General features: G+C 43.4%; 1 protein-coding gene across 5 annotated transcripts in view; it reads right to left on the reverse strand.

Moving 5' to 3' along the window:
• Nucleotides 1-21,589, reverse strand: part of SIMC1 (SUMO interacting motifs containing 1) — a 190,800-nt gene that overhangs the window by 132,689 nt on the left and 36,522 nt on the right. For all 5 annotated transcript variants that reach the window (XM_068277109.1, XM_068277111.1, XM_068277112.1 and 2 more), the window contains exons 3-7: nucleotides 19,090-19,310; nucleotides 12,593-12,662; nucleotides 8,628-8,767; nucleotides 7,912-8,001; nucleotides 6,262-6,390 (exon numbers count right to left, since the gene is read on the reverse strand). In XM_068277109.1, the coding sequence (XP_068133210.1) occupies nucleotides 6,262-6,390; nucleotides 7,912-8,001; nucleotides 8,628-8,767; nucleotides 12,593-12,662; nucleotides 19,090-19,310 (650 nt within the window). The remainder of the gene's footprint in view (nucleotides 1-6,261; nucleotides 6,391-7,911; nucleotides 8,002-8,627; nucleotides 8,768-12,592; nucleotides 12,663-19,089; nucleotides 19,311-21,589) is intronic.

The following is a 21,589-nucleotide window of genomic DNA, read 5'->3' on the forward strand; positions in this document are numbered from 1 at the left end:
GTAAAATCCTTGGGGCCGACGAAATCCCAAATGGTAGAGCCTGGTATCGAAAATGGCATACCGACTCCCCCGTCTGAACTGTAAAACTTAAATACTTCTGAAAGAGGGTGAATTGGAACGTGGAGGTACGCATCCTCCAGATCCACCGTTGCAAGAAAAGCCCCCGGAGACATGAGGTTGCGAACAGAGGCAATGCTCCATTCTGAACTTCTTCTCCACAATGTAAGGGTTCAAGGGTTTCAAATTCAAAATCATTCGAAATTTCCCCCGACTGCTTCTGAATTAAAAATACCCTTGAATAGAAACCGCTTCCCAGCTCCTGAATCGGAACCGGACGAATAACGTTCTTCTGAAGAAGTGCAGAAACGGAGTCCATCAAGGCCCCAGCTCTGATCTGATCTCTGGGGATCGATGTGATTGTAAACCGGGAGGGAGGAGGAGATCTGAACTCTATTCTGTATCCCTGTTGAACTAAGTTCAGAATAAACTCGTTCTTCGTTATCTCTCGCCAAGCTGGCGCAAAGTAGAGAAGCCTCCCCCCCACCGGGATCTGCCCGTCATTTAGAGGGCTTCGTAGCAGTTGAGGCTGGCTGAGGTGTGTTGAAGAGGAAAGGCCTGCCTCTGCCTGCATTGTAGGTCCATCTTTTATTCTGTCTCTGCCCTCTATTTGACTTCTCCTGTCTGAAAAAGGGCTGCTTATTCTGAAAGGGCTGCTTCCCCTTCTTTTTGTCCGGGAACTTCCTGGCCTTATTGGAGGATCTCTCCAAGACAGAATCTAAAGCTTTTCCAAACAAAAGGTTGCCCTGGAATGACATTCCACAAAGCTTCTGTTTGGAAGTAACATCCCCCTCCCACGTATTTAGCCAAACGGCTCTTCGAGCCGAGTTGATCAGTGCCGCCGTCTTAGCTGCTGCCCTGAGAGATTCAGTAGCAGCATCTGCTAAAAACGCCACAGATTTGATTATAACTGGTAAGCTCTCTAAAATCTTTGCATGAGGAGTGCCCTCCTAACGGTCCTGAAGTCCCCGAATCCACTTATCCAGATTGCGGGCTACACATACTGAGGAAATGGCTGGCTTAAAGGAGAAAGAGATTGAATCCCATGCTCTCTTAAGCAGGGCCTGTGCCTTCCTATCCATTGGGTCCTTTAAGGCTCCCATATCCTCAAAAGATAAATCCGTATCTTTTGAGCACTGAGAGAGAGGAGCATCCAATCGAGGACATTTAAACAATGAATCGTGCTCCTCTACATTGAAAAGGAACCGGCGTTTGAACGATCCCGGAACAAACAGCCTTCCCTCCGGATCCTTCCACTGGGCGGAAATAACACTTAATAGCCCTGTGGACCAGAAAAACTCGACCTCCCCGATCCTCCAATCCTCTATAAATGTCATCCTGAGGAGTAGAAGTCAATCTGGGCTCTTTAATCTGCTCTGAATCATAGACTGCTTTAAGCAGTTCTGAAGTATCCTCCGCATTAAACAGATATTTAGGTATCTTAGCCCCCAAGTGGTCTCCTGAAGCATCTGACTCAACTAGTTCTTCATCAGATTCCTCAGAAATGTCATCTAATAAGGGTGAGGAATCCTCAACTACCACCGCCTGAGAAGCCCCCCTCTCCCCCAGGGGAGTGCTCGGAAGCACAGGCAAAGGTGCAGGCTGATCTATGGGGATAGAACCAGTGTGAGGGATCTGAGACTGAGAAGTAACCACCATAGGCTGAGTAGTGGATACTGGAGGCAAGGCTGCAGATGACTGCGCAAAGGGAACCATCTGTACTGGACAAGGGAGGTAGAGCTGCTCTAAATGCCGAAAAAGTAGTGGCTAGCTCCTGTTTCATAGATTTCATTAAATCTAATAAAGCAATAGTAGTGCTCTCGGGCCTTGGCGTATGAGACTGATTTATTGTAACATTCTACACACAAAGTCTGACGATTCTTCAGGTAGCCTGCAACCACATTTAGTACACTTATTGGTCTTGCCAGAACTTTTAAGTGGTTTTAGCAAAATAAGACAGAAAAAAAGACAAATGCACAAGGGATTCTTAGCTACCGAGCACATAACACGTAAATAGCAGTAAGGTAACAGTTATAACACCTTACCGGCTGCTGTCCTGTCTCCCCAGTGACAGCCGAGGGTGTCTGTTGTGTCTCTGGAGCGGGCTCTGTTGACTGCTCCATAGCCCCTGCAGAGTCTCACTGCCTCAGCAGAGTGTCCCCGGCGTGCTGGGTGGTCCGCTGTGCGGCGGTCTGCCACGAGGGTGCTGGAGCGGCCTCTGCTGTCCGGTGTGGCCGAGCTGCGTGAGGTCGGAAGTGAAATGCCGACAGGCGCACCACGAGACCGCCCTCTTTAACGCGACCAATCCTCCGCATGACGCCAAGAGACGCGTCACTTCCAGCTCCAACTTCCGGAATATCAGATGCGGAAGAAGAGTCCCGCGTCCACCCAGCTGCCATGCCATGAGAAAGAGCGGTGGAAAATGGCGAAAATCCTCCAATCCTCCGATTCCTACCACCCCAACAAGTGGATACAGGTATGGCTGCCTCAGCTCCACCAGTCAGATCGCGCCCAGCGCTGACCCAAACCGCTCCTTCCTTAAAGTAAACTTTCAATAAGCCTGGCTTATCCGCAGTAGGTGCCAACAGGCTCCCCTACCACCAGGAACAACCCCAGGTGCTTCCGTGGAGAGTCTAGGAAACAAAAAACTGGGGGAGCTTGTGGAGGGGTGGGATTTATACTAATTGTTTTAATTCTTGTCAGGTGTTTCCGATTTGGGAGGGGAGACTTACACAATCTCAGGAGGGCCGTCCTGGAGGACGTAGGGAGGAAGTTTTGATTATGCTTAAAGGAATACTATCGATACCCAAGTGTTCTAAAATGACAATGTACAAATAATGTCTAAGTAGCTGTGTAAACATTTTCCTACTTTTCATGTTAAATATCAGATGCAAAAGCTGTAATTTATTGAGGGTAGGATTTAGCTATATTGGGACAAATCAATTGCAGAAGGGGTGTCTGCTTCAATGCACAGCCAGAGTTGCATATCAGACTACAGAAAGCAAATATCAAACATATCAAACTCTGAAAGCAAAAACAGTATGAAATAGCTGTGACAATTAGTTACATTTCCTCTGCTCTTTTCAGACACTTCAGTCAGAAACAGAGCTCCCAACAGCTGCAGCTCCTGCGTCCTGTCTCTCTCTGTCACACACAGAGCTACACATAGAGTTAACTGATCAAGTGTGAGGGGAATTTCCCCTCTCCTCATGGCTCAGTCAGCCGTCAGTTTTGGTGTCAGTAAGCTGTGAATGTATTTTGCTAACAGTAAACAAAGAAGTTGCTACTAAAATGTATACACCATATGACACTCCTAAATTAGACTTTTTGGCCTTCGGGCAGGTCAAATCTTTTGTGGGGGCTCAACTGAGGAAAATTTCCACTATTGCATGCATACACCCTTTTGACACGTTTCTGAGACCAGAGGGAGGAAGGAAATCGCTGTCAGACATACAAAAAGAACTAGCAACCTAAGGGGCACAAAAATTAGCCATCAGAAACATGTCAAAATGGAATAAATTTCTTACAGTCCAAAACTTAGAACAGAGAATACTGGATGGCTATAACTGCATCAGACAGGCAATTGTCAGCGAGAAATGGAGAGAATCGCATCTATTAATGATCTTCCATGCTAAATATGCATTTAACATTAGGTACCAAACCCCCAAACCAGGTTATATAGATCACTGTCCGAAATGTAACTTACACCAAGCTGACATGTTTCACTGTATTTGGAACTGTCCAGTCATCCAAAAATATTGGGATAAGGTTCTAGAATATGCCAACAGAATAGGTAAAACCAAATTATCAAAAGATCCTATGATTTTATTATTTAATTCTACTGCAAAAGAGAATGATACAGTCGGACTCTCCACAATAGTGCATGTGATATTTATAGCAGCAAGAAAAGTAATATACAACAGATGGATCTATCCCACCAGTCCAACTATTTGGGACCTGCAAGAGGAACTAAGTCACTTAATGGCACTGGAAAAGCTCGATGCTACCCTCCACAAAGAAGAAGGCACCAAGAAATTTTTCAAGAAATGGAAGCCCTTCATGTTGGACTCTTTATCGGACACGGACCTATGCAATATAATAACCCCCTTTAAATACACCACATGGTACTTAAAGGCGCATATATCCGGGACACTCTGGGCCGCCTGGACTTTGGTGTATGACCTATGAATAAGCATATGGAACTAACAAATGTTAAAATTGGAAAGAGTTAAACAAACTTAGTTTAAAACTAGAATGATCAGAGAGTGGCTGGGGGGGAGAGGGAAGGGGAAAGATGGGGGCAGGTAGGGATGGGAATTTTTGCCACATTAGCTATGCTGATGCCTGTTGCACGGTTAATAATTATCTGTAATAATTCAGCCAATTGTGGAAAAATTTGTTCTCTTTGGAAATTTAATAAAAACACGTTTAAAAAAAAAAAAAATGTACACACCAGTACTTAGCAGCACTTCCCAAACAATTCCTGTGTCAATTGAAAAAAAATATGTGAATCGATAGTATTCCTTTAATGAAGTACAGGGTTTATAAAAACCCATCGTCTAAGAAATCTAATACATATTTAGCATTTATGTAAAAGACTTTTTTTTTTTATGGTTAAAAAAAAAAAAAAAAAAAAAAAAAAAAAAAAAGTATATTCAAGTGGATTCAGCTTAGTGCACAAATATGGCCATGCTCATGCAGGAGCAGCACGGCAACACTGGTGAAAGAAGGGGAGCGCGGTTGTTCACTAAAAGGGGTCCCAGCGAGCGGAGGTTGAGGTGAGGAGGACATAGGAAGTCTGAGGAGGATATAGAGACTTCCATCCTCATAGGAAAGTATCTCTGCACCCCCTCCCCCTTCAACTTAGCCTCAGGTTCTCTTTAAATCAAATTGCTGAAGCATTAGCTTTTTGGTTATTCTACAACTTCTTTGCTTAAGATTTAACCTGCCCGGCAGCAAGCCTTTCAACCCCCCCCCCCCCCCCCCCCTCCATTTTAGGGTCTGAAAGCATGCTAAAAATTCACTGCATGTAGACCATAAAATCTGGAAATAATCATACCGCCAGGGAGGTTAGTGGTGTTTTTTCTTAGACAGATCTGAGAAAATCCACAATTAAAGCCTCACAGATGTTCTAACCCTTCTCCACAGTCAAGTCAGCACCATCAAGATAGTTCAAGCTCTTTTATTGATAAAAGGTAGCATAACAAGCATAGCAGCTGTTCTAACCCTCGCACTACAATGTGCCAACTAATAAAATTGAACAATTGGAACCCAGACAATCTGAAAAGAAATCTACCCCCACCCCACATTTAAATGAAGGGGGGACAGTGCCAAGGGTTGTCGCATTCATTGTTCATCCAGATATCACTCGCTATTGCCACCATGCACCTGATCAACCACGGCGGCCCAACATTTTGCAGCCTGTCTGATCAATACACGCAACCAATGTCTGCCTGAAACAGATTTCCATCAGATTCCATAATTATCGAATCAGATGGTCGGTGGGCTGGCTAAGTCGATAGATGTATGGCCACCTTAAAAAGTAAAAAACCTGAAGGTTGTCATTCAATCTCTTTCCATACCTTAAGGTTTGTCTTGCGCCAGTTAAAATTATTCATGGTTAAAAACAGCGTTGGCCTGTGCAAAATACGGTAATGGTTGAAAAATTGCTGTCTATTAGTATAGCTATGTTATGTAGCACCTGTACACACAGCAAGAAAGTCCCATTCTGAAAGAAAGCGAGCTTTGCCAGCAGCTGAAGGGGAGCGGCTTAGACTCCATTGTAGGCTTGTCTATAGAACTGAAATTTTAGGTCCCCAATTTTTTTTTTTTTTAGCTAAAACTATACATGCCCTTCCCAGAGTCTAAAGCATGTCACCTAGTCTGATGCAGCAATTAAACAGGCAGGAGAGCCAACGTGAATAAAGTTGTGCATGTCTTCTGTGTATTGACCTCTAAAAACTAACCAGGAAGTTCAGAAGCAGGTGATTGTTTTATACCAAAAACATACTGTTAGGATACTTCCTTCCACAAAAAATTGGCCTTAGTTTATGGTAGGAAAATTAGACTAGGACATGGGAGGGTTTATATTGTGGGCTCCTCTGAGGGACAGTTAGTGACATGAATCTGAAGTGTTGCAGAAGAGGTAAGCACTATAAAAATACATTTTTACACTCAAGATAAGAAAGCCAGCTGCTGTTTTACCTCTGTTCCCTTGTTTTCAGGACAATCACTCCAGGAAACAGGAGATCTGCTATTCTTATCGAGCTGGTTACTGGTAGGTTATCCACTTCCACTGCTATAGTAAGCATGCGTTGTAATAGAAAAAGTACCCTGTATGCAGAAAAGCAATTAAGATATTATATTTCTGTGAAGGTTCTCATTTATCCAGGTAACTGTACCTGAAGAAAGTAGCATGGACTAGACATTATCTGAAACATAAAAGGACGACCAATTAAAAATACAGTATGGTGTACTTCAAGCCTTACAGAAAATATAAACAGGCTTGATAAGACTAAGGCCTTTTTCCAAAGATAGCTGAGCCACTCATTTGTCGAGCCATTCAGCTAGGCACAAGCATCTATTTGGCTGCAATTACATGCTGCTAAATGGAAGCAGTCAGTAACACCAAGCATGTCACTACTGGCACGTGGTGGCGTAAGCCCTGCGGTGAAAAACCGCCTTATGTTGCATTTTAGTATGGAAACCATCAGGGGGTGGGGGGGGGGGTCGCCCAAACGGTGGATTAACAACCTGTCAGCTTCTTGTGGAATAGAGGCCTTATGCTGCTTGGCTTCTGTCAGTCTACTGTTATAAATTTGAGCGGCTAGCTAATAGGGTAACAGTGGAAAAAGGTCTCCATGCATTTAAGCATTTAAGACAGTCTACAGATCAAAAAACATTAATAGCTTAGTAATTAAAATATAAAAAATTTCTAAGTCAGTATATCAGTGAGTTGTAGAACTAACTAAATCACCCAGCTTTCATTTGCATTGTGCAGCACATGTAGGTGGGTCCATTTCTGCATTTGCAGGTTGAGTGGCGGGTTTAATTGTAGTCTAGCCATACTCTGAAGCCAAGGGATAAATGAAGTTCCTGTGGCCATGAGAAAGAAGCATATGGGATGGCAGCTATGTCAGGGTTCAGAGATGGCCCACAACTGGCCCAAAGTAGGGGAAGTTCTCAGAAATCCTACCGAGGACTTGTACAGTGGACTAACCAATCCAATAGTGTAGCCTGCAAACTTGTCAATGTGAGAGCTCTCCCTGGTTATCAGCTCAGGATACTTGCAAGGTGTGCCACCCATTTACTCTGCACAATATGGAGGAATATTCTCCCTTCCAATACAGTATTGCTTTTCAGGTCACTGCATGCATGGTTACTTTTAGCTATGATTAAAGGGCATCCAAGACAAAAAAAAAAAAAAAAAAAAAGTGAAAATGGTTAGTAATGTCCCCCTCTCTCAGGCTGTGCTCTCATTACCCATTACCTGCTGTTCCGCTGCTGTCTTTTCAGGCCTTGACTAAGGTTAGTCATGACCATTGATTCGGAACAAATCAATTTTCTCACTTCCTTGCCCTTGGACCACCAGCGCTTTAATATGCAGCTTTGTGGCCCTGGGGTAAGGAAATGAGGACTAGCGTTAGAAACGCAAGTTTTGAATTAGCCATTGGAAATGTCTTAGTCCTGTTTGCAGACATTTGCCCACTTTCCATCAAGACAAGAGAAAGTCTGCTAAATAGAGATAGAAATGAAAACATGTCGCCTACCCCTTTTCTCACCATTTTGTTTGAGCTGGGCTTTAACATTACATTTTACATTCAAATAAAATACTTCATCTAAACTAGATCCTACCTTTGAGCGCAATTAGAGCCAGTACCCAATGTTCCACCAACATCATCACAGGCATTTTCTACAGCATCCATAAGCCATGCAATAACATTCCTGTAATACACATAAGCAACATTTACTCACATCAATATCACAAGTGATTTAGTTAATAAAGATTATCCCACCCCCTTGGGTGGACTTCATGTTACATCGGTCCTGGAGGAATCCCAAAGCAGACCTTGTTCCCAGTTTGTTAACAGTTAAAAGGTGAAATAGGGAGAAGAGTGATGCCAGTAGCAAATATAATACAAGTTACCTATTGTTCACGGTTATTGAAAACTAACAGCCAAGTGACATCTCCTAGTTATTAGAACACCATTGTGAGGGGATAAACAACCCATTCCCCTTCCAGTGGCATACAGGGTTCACAATCCAACCCCCAGGAGCACGCGGGTCACATCTGCAGAAAGCTTTGCAATCATGGCAGCAGTATTCAGGACTGCACATGTACACCCACCTTGCGCCATGCAGATGGGAGCCATTGCTACTCATTTTCAAATGCCATGACTAATTCATTATCTGGTAGCAAACAGCCTATCCACCACTTTCTCATTGAAACACTGGACTGGTTGTGTTTTAGATGCACATAAAAATATGAAAGCAATCAATTACTTTTCAGTTCAAAAGTATGGTGAAAGGCCAAGAGAAGAAAAACAAACAAAAAACAAAAACCTGCTCACTTGACATTGCCAGAGCATTTGTCACAGGATAACACTGCGTTACACAGGCTCTTCTTAAAACTTCTTCGTTGCAGATGTGCTTGGAAGTCATCATCTAGTGTTTGCACTACATACTGGAGGAATAGAGAAGATTGATATTCCTATAAAATAAATCAAATAAAATGAGGGTCATCCACTGTTCAACTAAGGACAATTCCATTTTTATAGCAGCCTCACTTGTCTGCCTGTACCCTCTTTCTTAAAGCGGACTCAAACCAAACAGTTATTTAATTCAAAATATTTAGTTGCACCACTGACACATAATAATAATAATAATAATAATAATAATAATGGCAGTATTTGTATAGCGCCTTTCTCCTGTCGGACTCAAACCGCTTGCGAGGCAGCCACTAGAGCGCACTCAGTAGGCAGTAGCAGTGTTAAGGAGACTTGCCCAAGAAACTCCTTACTGAAATAGGTGCTGACTTACTGAACAGGCAGAGCCGAGATTTGAACCCAGGTCTCCTGTGTCAGAGGCAGAGCCCTTAACCATTACACTATCCAGCCACATACAAAGATAAACACTCCTTCAAGCCTATGAGCATTTCAGTGCATGCTTTTCACCCTTTTCTTTTCATAACTAGAGTTATACAGGAGGCAGCCATTACTTCTGAGCTTAGTAGGAGGATTTAGATCATGGGTGTGTTTGTCATCAGCTACCCTCCCTCACAGGGGCATCATCTATGTGAAATTTCACAAAAGCTGAGATCACCTCCCCAGTGACATCAGTAGCAGCCTGTGTTTTGTTTTTTTATCTCCTCCACCAGTTTGCCGGAAATTCCCAGCAATATGAAAGGAAGGGAGGGGTTCCTCTGATAAATGTAAAATATTTTATATTTGTCATCATGCAGCTGAAAAAAGGCTACCATTTATCATTATAATTAAGAAAATGGATTTTATTTCTGAAATCTTGTATTTTTAATTTGGGTCCACTTTAAAGTGTGAGCGAGTTATGCTATGAAGTGTGCGTGGCTTTAGTTTCCATACAGTATACCCATTAGTGAAGTGTGTGCCTCAATGCAGACACTGTGGCGATGTCAATAAAATGCCTTTTTTGCTACCAGAAAGCGGGAAAATGCTTGCTGGTGCTCAGTGCCTGCACAGTAGAGTGGACCAGATTGGGCTCAGCTTTTTCCACCTGAGCCAGATAGGAAAGCAGATACTACGCTTGCGCTGGATCGCGATAGGTAAATATTTACAGGGCCTCCCTGGTGTTCAGCGGCATCCAGCGCTGGATTGCTGAGGCTTAGGGGGACAGGGGAAGCCTCCCCATCCTGAGGCAAGTATCCCCTGTGGGAGGGGGGGGGGGGGGTTTGGGGAGAAGGTAACTCTCTCCCGACCTAACGCCGATTGGCAGTGGGAGAGTGGCACTCAGACGGCCTGGAGTCTTAGAGGCGGTGTTTGCAGGGAACATACGCGTGTGCGTTCTCTGCGGGTAAACAGAGCAGGGATCAGTTGTCAACCTGCCAGCCGCGATTGAAGCTGGCAGGCTGTAATAAAAAAAAAAAAAAAAAAAAGAAATCAAGCCAATAAGTGTATAGCGCTGCGATCTAGCACAGCGCTGTACAGGGGACAGCTTTGTCACTTAACTGTCCCTCCAAACGGCTCACAACCTGCTCCCCCTCATAGGCTGATGCCTAGGAGTTAGTGTAGGGATTGCAGGGGGAAGAATTTTTTTTTCTCTTGATTAAAAAAGATTTTATATTTAGACCACCAAAAGAATGCTCCATTAGTGGGGAAAAAAGGGAGGTAAAATGCACTTGGGTTAGGGCCAGTTTCCACTATCGCGAATCTGCATGCATTATCCGCATGCGCATTCGCATAGCCAATACAAGTGGATGGGCCTGTTTCCACTTGTCCGTATTGCTGAGCGTTTGTGTGCAGGGAAAATCTGCATGGCAGAGCCGGCAGAATTCACACCCCGCTATGCGAATAGCACGCAATGCATTTAATAGGGAAATCGCATGCATTTCCCCCCGCGATTATGCATGCGATTCCGCATAGGAAGCAATGTTAATTTACACAGGCAGTGACATGGTTAAAAAAAATAAATAAAATAAATCGCATATACACTAACCTGGAATCGCGGCAAAAAACGCATGCGGAATCGCACCCGCATGCAATTTCGTCAGCGGTGATTTTCCGGCGATTCCGCAGCGCAATAGTGGAAACGGGCCCTGAACATTGCGAAGTGCTGAATTGTTAAATCGCCTGGTCTCTAGGGGGGTATAAACCTGTGGTTGCATATGGACCATTTTGTTTTAAGACAGATGTCAGGCAATGGTAAGTAAGGGTGCTATGAAAGTAGTTACATCCACTGTTGAAATGTTATACCATTCCACAGTAAAGTACACTTTAACCACTTTACCCCCAGCGGTACGGATTTCTCCATCCCTTTTTTCCCCTCTAAAAAACCAAGGGACGGAGAAATCCGTACCTTCCGCGCTCCCGCCGCTGTCCGCGCTCCCGCCGCTCGTGCACGCCGCCACCCGCCCGGCGATCAATGAACGGGAAAATCCATTCCCGTTCGTTGATCTAACCCCCCCGCAATGATCTGCTGCTTCTTTGAGAAACAGCGCGATCATTGTGATTTTCCCAGCCTCCTAGTGCTTCTTGTAAGCGTCCTTCCTGACGCTTACAGGTCGCATGTAAACAAACTCACTGTGGCCATCTTGTGGCCAAATAGTAAAACTACACCCTAAAGCATTTTACATATACAAATACATTAGTTTCACACAAAAAAAAATTAACTCATTACCTCCCACACAACAATTTATTTTTTTTTGTAATTAAAAAAAAAAATACATTAAAAAAACAAAAACAAATAGTTACCTTAGGGACTGAACTTTTTAAATATTTATGTCAAGAGGGTATAACACTGTTACTTTATAAACTACTGACTTGTAATTAGAGATGGATGCAAAACTGAAAAAAAATGCACCTTTATTTCCAAATAAAATATTGGCGCCAAACATTGTGATAGGGACATAATTTAAATGGTTTTATAACCGGGACAAATGGGAAAATACATTTCATGGGTTTTAATTACAGTAGCATGCATTATTGAAAAACTATAAATGGCCGAAAACTGAGAAATAATTTTTCCCACATTTTTTCTATTTTCCCATTAAAACACATTTAGAATAAAATAATTCTTGGCATAATGTCCCACCTAAAGAAATCCTAAACCTAACTGGTGGCGAAAAAGACAAGATATAGTTCATTTCATTGTGATAAGTAATAATAAAGTTATAGACAAATGAATTGAAGGAGCGCTGAAAGGTGAAAATTTCTCTGGTGTTCAAGGGGTAAAACCCCTCAGTGGTGAAGTGGTTAAGTGAGAGGGACATGAAAGGATGCCATACTTCCTTCTAAAGAATACCAGATACCACCCCCCCCCCCCCCCCCCCGGTGAGATACTCCTTGCTGGACAGGAAGTACATCACTGGATGTATTCCATTGTTCCACGCTGCTAACCTAAAACAGGTTTGCGTTACCCACTGACTTCTATTACTTCGGACGCAGAACTCTGGGGATAACTGGCTGTTGCCCCTGTGTCGGCTCAGCAGCAGATCGGGCACTTCCAGCGTGAGGTGATGTATTAAGTGTGCTAGACCTCATTGCCTTGCTGTTGTGTTACCCAACAGTAAAACAGGGTAACGCAACACACAATTGTAATGCAAGTGTAAAAGGGGCCCCCGGGTCTATGGATAAAAAGGCAAGGCATCAGCAGGAGAACAATTTGCATTGTTTGAAAGGAAATAAACAGGAGGTCAAGGCTTAGTTGCCATCTAAAAGAGTCTATATTTATTAAAGTACCAGATAACTGAAGGGTTATACAATGAATCCACAGCACTGTATGCAGCAATAGGATTAAAGCCCATCAGGGAAAAAACAACAATAGAATGAAGCATGCAAGGGTTCACCTTTCTGTCCATCACATCCTTCAGTAGACACCAATCCCAGGCCACTGTGTCCAGAGTAGCTGGATGCAGCCTAAAAGTAATTAGCTGAGTTTAGCAGTTTAGTCAAAGAAATCATTAAAATTAAGCTGCATCAGTACAATTAACAGAGGTCAGAGCAAGGACCGTGAAGGCTCTATGAGATCCACCGCCTTCTCTTCACATAGGTAAACAGCTAACCTTAAAGAACTTCAGCCTAAACAAACATACTGTCATTAAGTTACATTAATTATGTTAATTAAAATAGATAGTAATATAATCTCTTACCCACCCTATTTTAAAAGAACAGGCAAACGTTTGTGATTTCATGAGCATAACCGGCCTTTGATATGAGCGACCGGAGCAGTCGCTCAGGGCGCCAGCTTCCAAGGGGGCGCCTATAGCTGGTTGCCTATACTGAGGGCACCTACACCTGATTTCCTATACTGAGGGCACCTATAGCTGGCTACCTTTACTGAGGGTTCCAACACCTGACTACCTATACTGGAGGCACCTACGCCTGGCTACCTATACTGGAAGCACCTACGCCTGGCTACCTATACTGGAAGCACCTACACCTGGCTACCTATTGGGGGGGGATGGAGACCTTCAACTGACTTCCTATACTGGGGGCACCTATGCTTGGCAACCTATATTGAGGGCACCTACACATGAGATCCTATACTGGGGGCACCTATACCTGGCTACCTACCTATACTGAGTCTGAGGGCGTTTTGGGGGGGGGGGGGCGCATTGCGGCTGTAACGCGTGGTGCAAATTGTCAGTGCTGTGCTATCATTCTAAATGGGGTAGGAGGGCGGCTAACTGTCCCACTGATTGTTTTTATTAATATTCCTGAAAGGTTCTAGCCTTCATTTTTAAGTGTATTCAGGATAATGCACGCTTTCCATCCATTCGTGGTTATTACGTCAAAAAGGTTGGGAACCACTGTTCTAGGAGATATCTCAGGAGAAAAGGGGAATTGCATATGGGCCTGTGTGTGTATACGTGCGTGGTAAGAGGATGAGGGGGCACAAAAATCAGGTTTCGCTCAGGGCGCTGTGAAACCTAAGGCCGGCCCTGTTTATGAGGGAAGCTATCTTTTTGGTTGAAAGGAAGTGACAGGGAGCATGAGACACAGTGCCAACTGTCCTGTGTGCTGTTCACCCCTCCCAGTTGCTAGGCAACGTGAACAGGAAATCCCATCATGCTTTGCACAGCATCAGGGGAAAAAAGCAGTTTTCTTTGATGGATAGAGCTTAGCTAAAAATGCAGCTAAAAATGATGCTTTGGTAATAAAAACAAAGTTCTGATGCTGTGAAACTGTTAAAGAAACACCAAGCCTTTTCAGTTCTGCCGAGTAGATTTTTAGTCCGGAGGTTCACTTTAAGGCTTGTGGAGCCAACTGAATCCAGCCAAGGAAACACAAGACATCTGAATGTACCGTAGGAGCACTGGAACACATTTTAAAGCACTAGGAAAAGGAAATTAGGTTTCGTTAATTTTGCTTATAAATTATTCAATCTTTTCTTTTTGCCCCTTTTGCGATTTAGTGGTTACATTTTTCAGTGTATGTTCTTGTAAACACAAGCTTTCCTTAATAGATTCTACAGTAAAGCAGTCTCAATGGGGTGCAGAAATGTTCTTTGGTGCATTTAACACATTTAATGTGTACCACAGATGAAACCTAAAGAAAAAAATGCATACATACCTGGGGTTTCCTCCAGCCCTCTTTGGCCTGATTGCTCCCTCGGCACCATCCTCCGCCTCCTGGATCTTTGGTACTGGGTCCAGGTATTTTCGGGCCAGTCGGCGCATGTGCGCTACCCAGTCTCGCTCCTGCTGCCAGAAGAGGCCTGCACTCGGCTTACCACGCATGCGCAGTAAGCCCTGACTGGCCAGGATACTGGGACCCCATAACAAATGTCCAGGAGGCGGAGGATGGTGTGATCAGGCCGGAGGAAGCCCCAGGTATGTATTATTTATTTTAGGTTTAGTCTCTGGTTTCCTTTAAAAAGAGACTCCGTAACAAAAATTGCATCCTGTTTTTTATCATCCTACAAGTTCCAAAAGCTATTCTAATGTGTTCTGGCTTACTGCAGCACTTTGTACTATCACAGTCTCTGTAATAAATCAACTTATCTCTCTCTTGTCAGACTTGTCAGCCTGTGTCTGGAAGGCTGCCAAGTTCTTCAGTGTTGCGCTTCTGTTATGAACTCCCCCTTCCAGGGCCCTCTATGCACACTGCCTGTGTGTTATTTAGATTAGAGCAGCTTCTCTCTTCTCTCTTATCTTTTACAAGCTGGATAAATCGTCCTCTGAGCTGGCTGGGCTTTCACATACTGAAGAATTACAGACAAGGGCAAAGCTGTTTGCAGGAAGAAACAAGCAGCCTGAAACTTCAGTGCATGAGAGATGCAGCGGGAAAGAAACACACAATGATCTCTTGAGATTCAAAAGGAAGGCTGTATACGGCCTGCTTGTGTATGGATGTATTTTCTATGTGTGGACATACTGTACATCAACCTACTTCCTGTTTTGGTGGCCATTTTGTTTGTTTATAAACAAACTTTTAAAAACTGTTTTTAACCACTTTTAATGCGGCGGGGAGCGGCGAAATTGTGACAGAGGGTAATAGGAGATGTCCCCTAACGCACTGGTATGTTTACTTTTGTGTGATTTTAACAATACAGATTCTCTTTAAGGATATTGCAGTCTTCACTTTATCTGAAGATTTAAACAATTAACAGCCATGAGAAATGTATTAATTTAGCACCTAATTGAGTGCACGTGTTATCTGCACATAAATGATCTCATTTGGCATTATCAAATGATTCATTAAGCCTTTTCAGCGTATTCTCATGTATGGCCTAAGGACTAGCATAATTGATGCACAGCCCCTTGTCGTGTATTTGACCATATTGCTGCGGCTGACTAGGTCAGCTTTGGCTGAGGGTATATGTTAAGACAGGGCAGTTTGCAAAGGTACTTGGTCTGCACCATGTCCAGATAAAGCACAATTTTATTGCAGATTCATTTAAAAAGACATGCTGTAAGGCCTCTACAACTCCATCTCACATGATGGGGAGTGTATAGGCTGAATACTTATGTACTCAGACTATGAGAGACAGAGGGTCTTTTTGAGAAAGCTTCTAAACTTTAATTTTGATGGTAGTTTTTATTTGCAGCATAGGGGCTGGGCAATGGAGTTGAATATGGCTCCAGTCTACGCTAATCTCTTTATGGGCCTTTACACACATCCCATGTTTCAAACGGTATGCAAAGAGTTGGAGACGCTATATTGATATTTGTGTATGGGCCGGGCCACTTTCAGCCCTTGAGGAATCTCCTGGTGTGCTGCACCACTATTAAATTAACCATCAATAGCATTACAGAATGCATCTCCTTTTTAGAATATAATCTTTAGTATATTTAGAGAAGGGCAACTTGGTGTGTGAAAGAGACTGACCGCAATTTGATTTTACACTATCGGAGCTTCCCCCCCCCCCCCTTAATATCCTAGAGGGGTCAATTTGAGAAACTCCATTATTAAATGATTCTAGTAGGCAGGATATGAGGCTTGAACAAATGGCTAATAAGTTTAGAGCAAGGGGCTATCCTGGGGAGGTGATGAATACCCAACTGACAAAGACAGCTGAAAAGAAGAGGTAGGACGAGAGGCCATCAAATTAGGATAACATTTGTCTCTACCTTAAACAGAATTACGGTAGCTGTGATGTGGAGAAACGTTTGAGAAGACATTGGAATCTTGTGAGCGACTCCTTCCCGAATAAACCGGAATTTCAGAATTCTCTCATTTCTTATAGGCATGCCCCTTCTCTTAGGTCTCAGTTGGTGCACTCAGATGTGACCAAAGTTTGTCTAAGTGTGGCACTTTGCCATGCTTAGAGTGTAATCTGTGTCATATCAAAAGGAGTATTTTCACCCTACTAGATGTAAGCAATGCAAGATCAAACAAACAGATACACTTGTGATTCATCATGGGTAGTCTATTTGATTTAATGTCCCTGTGAGAAATGCTACATGGGAGAATCAACCCAGAGACTGAAAGATTGCTTCTCTTCCCATAAGTCTACAATCAGGACCAAGGACTAGGAGCAGGCTGTGTCAGAACGTTCGATATGTACATTGTTAGTCAATTGCATGTCCAGTGATTGATGCTATCCCTTCTAGCTTGAAAGGTAGTGATGGACAAACAGTTACTAATGAGGGAGGCAAAATGGATTAGAGAACTTGATATGATAAAAACTGGTCTTATATAAGGAGTATGATCTTAGTTTCAATTGGTAGCTGGTTAACCTCCCTAGCAGCAAGCCCGAGCTGAGCTCGGGCTAAGCCGCCGCGGGGGATTTCTCAGGCCCTGGTGGGCTGATTTGCATTATATTTTTTTGTTACACACAGCTAGCACTTTGCTAGCTGCTTGTACAAACTGATCGCCGCCGCTCCACTGATACGGATTGATCATCCACTGATGATCAATAACTGATAGTAGGACATTAGGAAAATTACTAATATTCTACTATCAGCAATATTTCTCACCCACTTTTCTTTGCAGCTCTTTTAAAATGTATGCTTGTAAACCATCACTGGTTTCGGAGTGTGGCTTCCGCTCAGCAGAGTAGTATTCTTCAGCAGGGATCTATGGAATAAGAGATCCGCATATCTGTACAGCTCCTAGGTCTGGCCACAACCACAGTTGCAGGTAAGGTTTACCATGGTGTTCCCCTTTCCTTTATCTTTGTTCTTTAAAATTGTAAAGCTTCTTTTCACATCTATGAATCAGCAGCTAGTAATCACTGGCTGAAGTGCCGTGCATGAGTACCACCATCCTGAAGATGGCAACACCAAAGTCAGTCATGCCTTATGCTTCCTCTAGTCCATTACCAAGCAGTTATCAGTTGTTGCCATCCCCTAACTGCTCCTGCGCCATTAATAGAATTGAATGGCTCATTTATTATAGCAATTAGATGCTACACATTTGAGATATTACAGTAAAATCTTTTTATAGTAAACCTCTGGCTATAGTAGACTCCATCCCCATATGAATATACAATGTATGACCAATCCGGACATAGTAAATAGTAAACTTCAAGGGACCTGGCCAAGTAGTTTACTCAAAAGAGAATTTTACTTTATAAATGCCTTGATAAGTGAACAGAGTATTAGGCCGGGTTCACATTGCAACTGATCCGGGACAAGTCCAACAAAATGGATCAGTTGTCCGTCCGATACGTTTTCATAAGTTTTGTTTACGTTTTACAACCATTTAGCATACGTTATGTTCCAGTACAGTGTGAACGAAAATGTATGGAAAATGGACAATGGGGGGGGGGGGGGGGGGAGGGAAAAGGGGTTGGCTAGGGTGGGGTTCTGGGCAGTACTGGCGAGCAATTTTCTCCCAAATTTTTCGGGTCTCGTTGCGGTTCGTATAGTCTGGGTGCCCCTTATAGAGTTGAGGGTGTTCTTCCACAACCATTATCAGGTCCTCCACACTGAAGTAGCGAGTGGTGTAGCTTCCAGTAGCCATGCTGCAGTGGATGGGTGATGTGGCTTGCAATGGGCCTATGTTGCAGTGTGCCTATGCAGCAGACAGACAGCCTGGAACCTGCTGTGTCTGGCGTGGTGTGCAGTGATCTGTGCCCCGGAAGTAGAGAAAATGAAAGCAGGAAGTGATCTTGTGGTACAATTCAGGTACGTTTTCTAGCCAATGGGATCAGTATTGTCAGTTTTCTATAGAGATACAGTGCAGAGCCGGGACAAGGTCCTCCAGCACCCAAGGCGGAGACACCAAAGTGCGCCCCTCCATCCCTCCCACCCCAGCCTTCACACACTGATTGCTATTAGATTAAGAGGGCCACAGGGCCCACAACCTCCCCAACACCCTAATATCTAGTTATCTGGCTTGCAGTCACTGCTATGTATCCCCATTTCTCATTTCTTTCTGCTTCATACACAATTAGGAACAACAACTGAATGAATTGTGCACCTCCTCCTACACTGCGCCCTGAGGCTGGAGCCTCTCCAGCCTATGCCTCGGCCCTGATACAGTGCATACGTCAATCGTTCAGGTCAGTGTCAGTTCTGTGAAAATGGTACAGGTCGGGAACGTCCGATCAGTTTAGCGGAACGTAGGAAGCGGATTCGTTTTATAATATCTATGTGAACTTTCCCATTGAAATGTATTGCATCTGTCTATAGATATGCTTCTACGCTCCGCTTAACGCTCTGTTTTTTGTGCAATGTGAACCAGCCCTTACAGCGATATCAGAACTACAGTAGAAAACTACCATTAGAATTACTTTATAAAAATCAGCTCCTGTGTCCCTCTACACCGTATAGGTTGAAAAGCAGATCAAGCTGGATGTGAAATTACAGAACACCTGTCTACAATATGTCCCTATAACTTTAGTTATGGTGTACAGAAGTTAACTACTTAACCATTAGAGAACAACTCCACCTACTTTTGCACCTTCATTAAAACCATGTAAGCTTCATTCTTGACTCCTTCCTCTTGACCAAGCAGTACAGAGTAAAGGACATGCGTGACAATGTCCTTTGGCGGATAATGCTGGGAGGTAAGAAATTCTGTTAAAAAGTGCAGTGTGCTCTGGTGGAAGTTTTCCTCCTTTGTGTTGTTCAGGATACTCATGCGACTCACTGGTATTGGCTTTGGAGACAGTTCCTGTAGTAAAAACACAAGACAGCAAGCCAGGAGTGAGCTGTAACACTTTACTGTATAATCATAATAACTAGTCACATGTTAGAACTACAGGTGTTTAAGCAGCGCACTATTTTTATTCTTTGTGCTATTTACCCGACATTATCTGACAAATACTACTTATTGTCAACAGTAAAATCCGCTCTCCGGCTTTCATAAAATACCTTTTACTTCCGGCACAATGAGCTGAATGGTACAATTTTTCACTTAATGATCTTTCGATGGGATTTGAATTATCTAAAGTAATCTGAAGGCAATTGATTGTTCACATTTACTGAACGATTCTTTCTTCAAATTTGATCATAAATTCCAACTGTCGGATCGATGTGATCCTATTTAGGGTTCGACTAAAGAATCATTATCGACTACCTTCATAAATGGCATATTTTCTATACAATGAGATTTGTAAAGAAAAAAAAAATTGCATCGAAAGATAAAAATGTGTACCGTTAATGAGCACCTTGAGGGCCCATTCACACTAGAAGCGCTTTTCTGAGCATTTTGCAATTGATTAGCGTTTAAAATCACTCCCATTCACTTTCAGAAAAATCGCATCAATTTTGCGATCGCATACACAAAAGTCACGGTGATTTTTTTTTTATTTTAATGAAAGGGAACGGGGTTTTTGTGTTTTTTTTTTTTATAAACGCAAAACACAAAAACCCTGTTCATTTTCATTAAGATAACGGGGAAAAAAAAAAATCAAAAAATCGCGGAGACTTGTTGGGCAGCACGGTGGCATAGTGGTTAGCACGCTTGCCTTGCAACGCTGGGTCCCCGGTTCGAATCTCAGCCAGGGTACTATCTGCACGGAGTTTGTATGTTCTAGCTGTGTCTGTGTGGGTTTCCTCTGGGAAGTCCAGTTTCCTCCCACATCCCAAAAACATACAGATAAGTTAATTGGCTTCCCGCTAAAAAGCGGCCCTAGACTACGATACATACACCACACGATATATAGACATATGACTATGGTAGGGATTAGATTGTGAGCACCTCTGAGACAGTTAGTGACAAGACTATATACTCTGTACAGTGCTGCAGAAGATGTTGGCACTATATAAATAAATAAAAAAGAAAAAGAAAAAAAAAAAAAAAACACACCACGACTTGTGTATGCAATCGCGACGATTTTTCTAAAAGTGAAAGGGAGCGACTTTAAAAATGCCAAATCAATCACAAAACGCTCAGAAAAGCCCTTCTAGTGTGAATGGGCCCTTAAAGTATGTAGTGTGGCATAACTACTCAAGAGGTATTTTAGGTTTTCACACAGCTAATGAATGATTTTGCGTGTGTAGTTTCTAATCTGAAGAGTGTGGGTGGTAAATGGGATGTTAAAGCACATCTGAAGTGAGAAATATGAAGGCTGACATATTCAGTTACTTTTAAACAATGCAAAAAGACTGGCTGTTTTGCTGATCATCTGCTTCTAATAGTTTCAGCCATAGACTCTGAACAAGCATGCTAATCAGAGGTACCTGACAAAGGCCTGGTGCACACCAGGAGTTTTTCTGAGCGTTTTGAGTTTTTAAATCTGCTGCTAATGTTATCCTATGTGTCTGTGCACATAGCATGAAACCTCTAAAAGCTCTTCCCAATGTAATGCTATGGAGTTTTTTACAAAACCTCATTGCTCCAGTGTGCACAGACAGGATAACATTAGCAGCAGATTTAAAAACTCAAAACGCTCAGAAAAACTCCTTTGGTGTGCACCAGGCCTTAGAGACTAACTAAATTAAAAAAAAAAAAAAAAAAAAAAAGTTCCCCTGGGGGGTACTCACCCCGGTAGGGGAAAGCCGCTGGATCCTAGATCCTAGAGAGGCTTCCCCCGTGCTGTGCCCCACAGCGGTGTTGCTGCAGCCCATGGAACGCACAGCTGACAATTTGTCAGGATGTGCAAGATTTACCTTTTCTCGCACCAGCTGGGAGGCTGCTGCGGCTCTCTGCTCAGAAATAAGCAGAAATAGCCGATCTGTCGGGTCCCCTCTACTATGCAGGCGACTGGAGCCTGTGCAGTAGAGCTGCCCAACAGCGATCAGCTATTTCCGCCTATCTCCAAGCGGAGCGCCGATACTGCGCCTGTGCTGGAGCCAGGAAGGTCCGCGGTTTGGGGAGCTTTATCGCTGCCACCGTGGGACACAGGAGGATGGGGAAGCCTCGATAGGATCTGGAGGCTTCCCCCACCCAAGATGAGTACCCCTCAGGAGAATTTTCAGTTACAGATTTTCTTTAACCTCCCTGGTGGT

Source organism: Hyperolius riggenbachi, chromosome 3 (assembly GCF_040937935.1).
Source record: "Hyperolius riggenbachi isolate aHypRig1 chromosome 3, aHypRig1.pri, whole genome shotgun sequence".
In the NCBI taxonomy this organism is placed as follows: Eukaryota; Metazoa; Chordata; class Amphibia; order Anura; family Hyperoliidae; genus Hyperolius; species Hyperolius riggenbachi.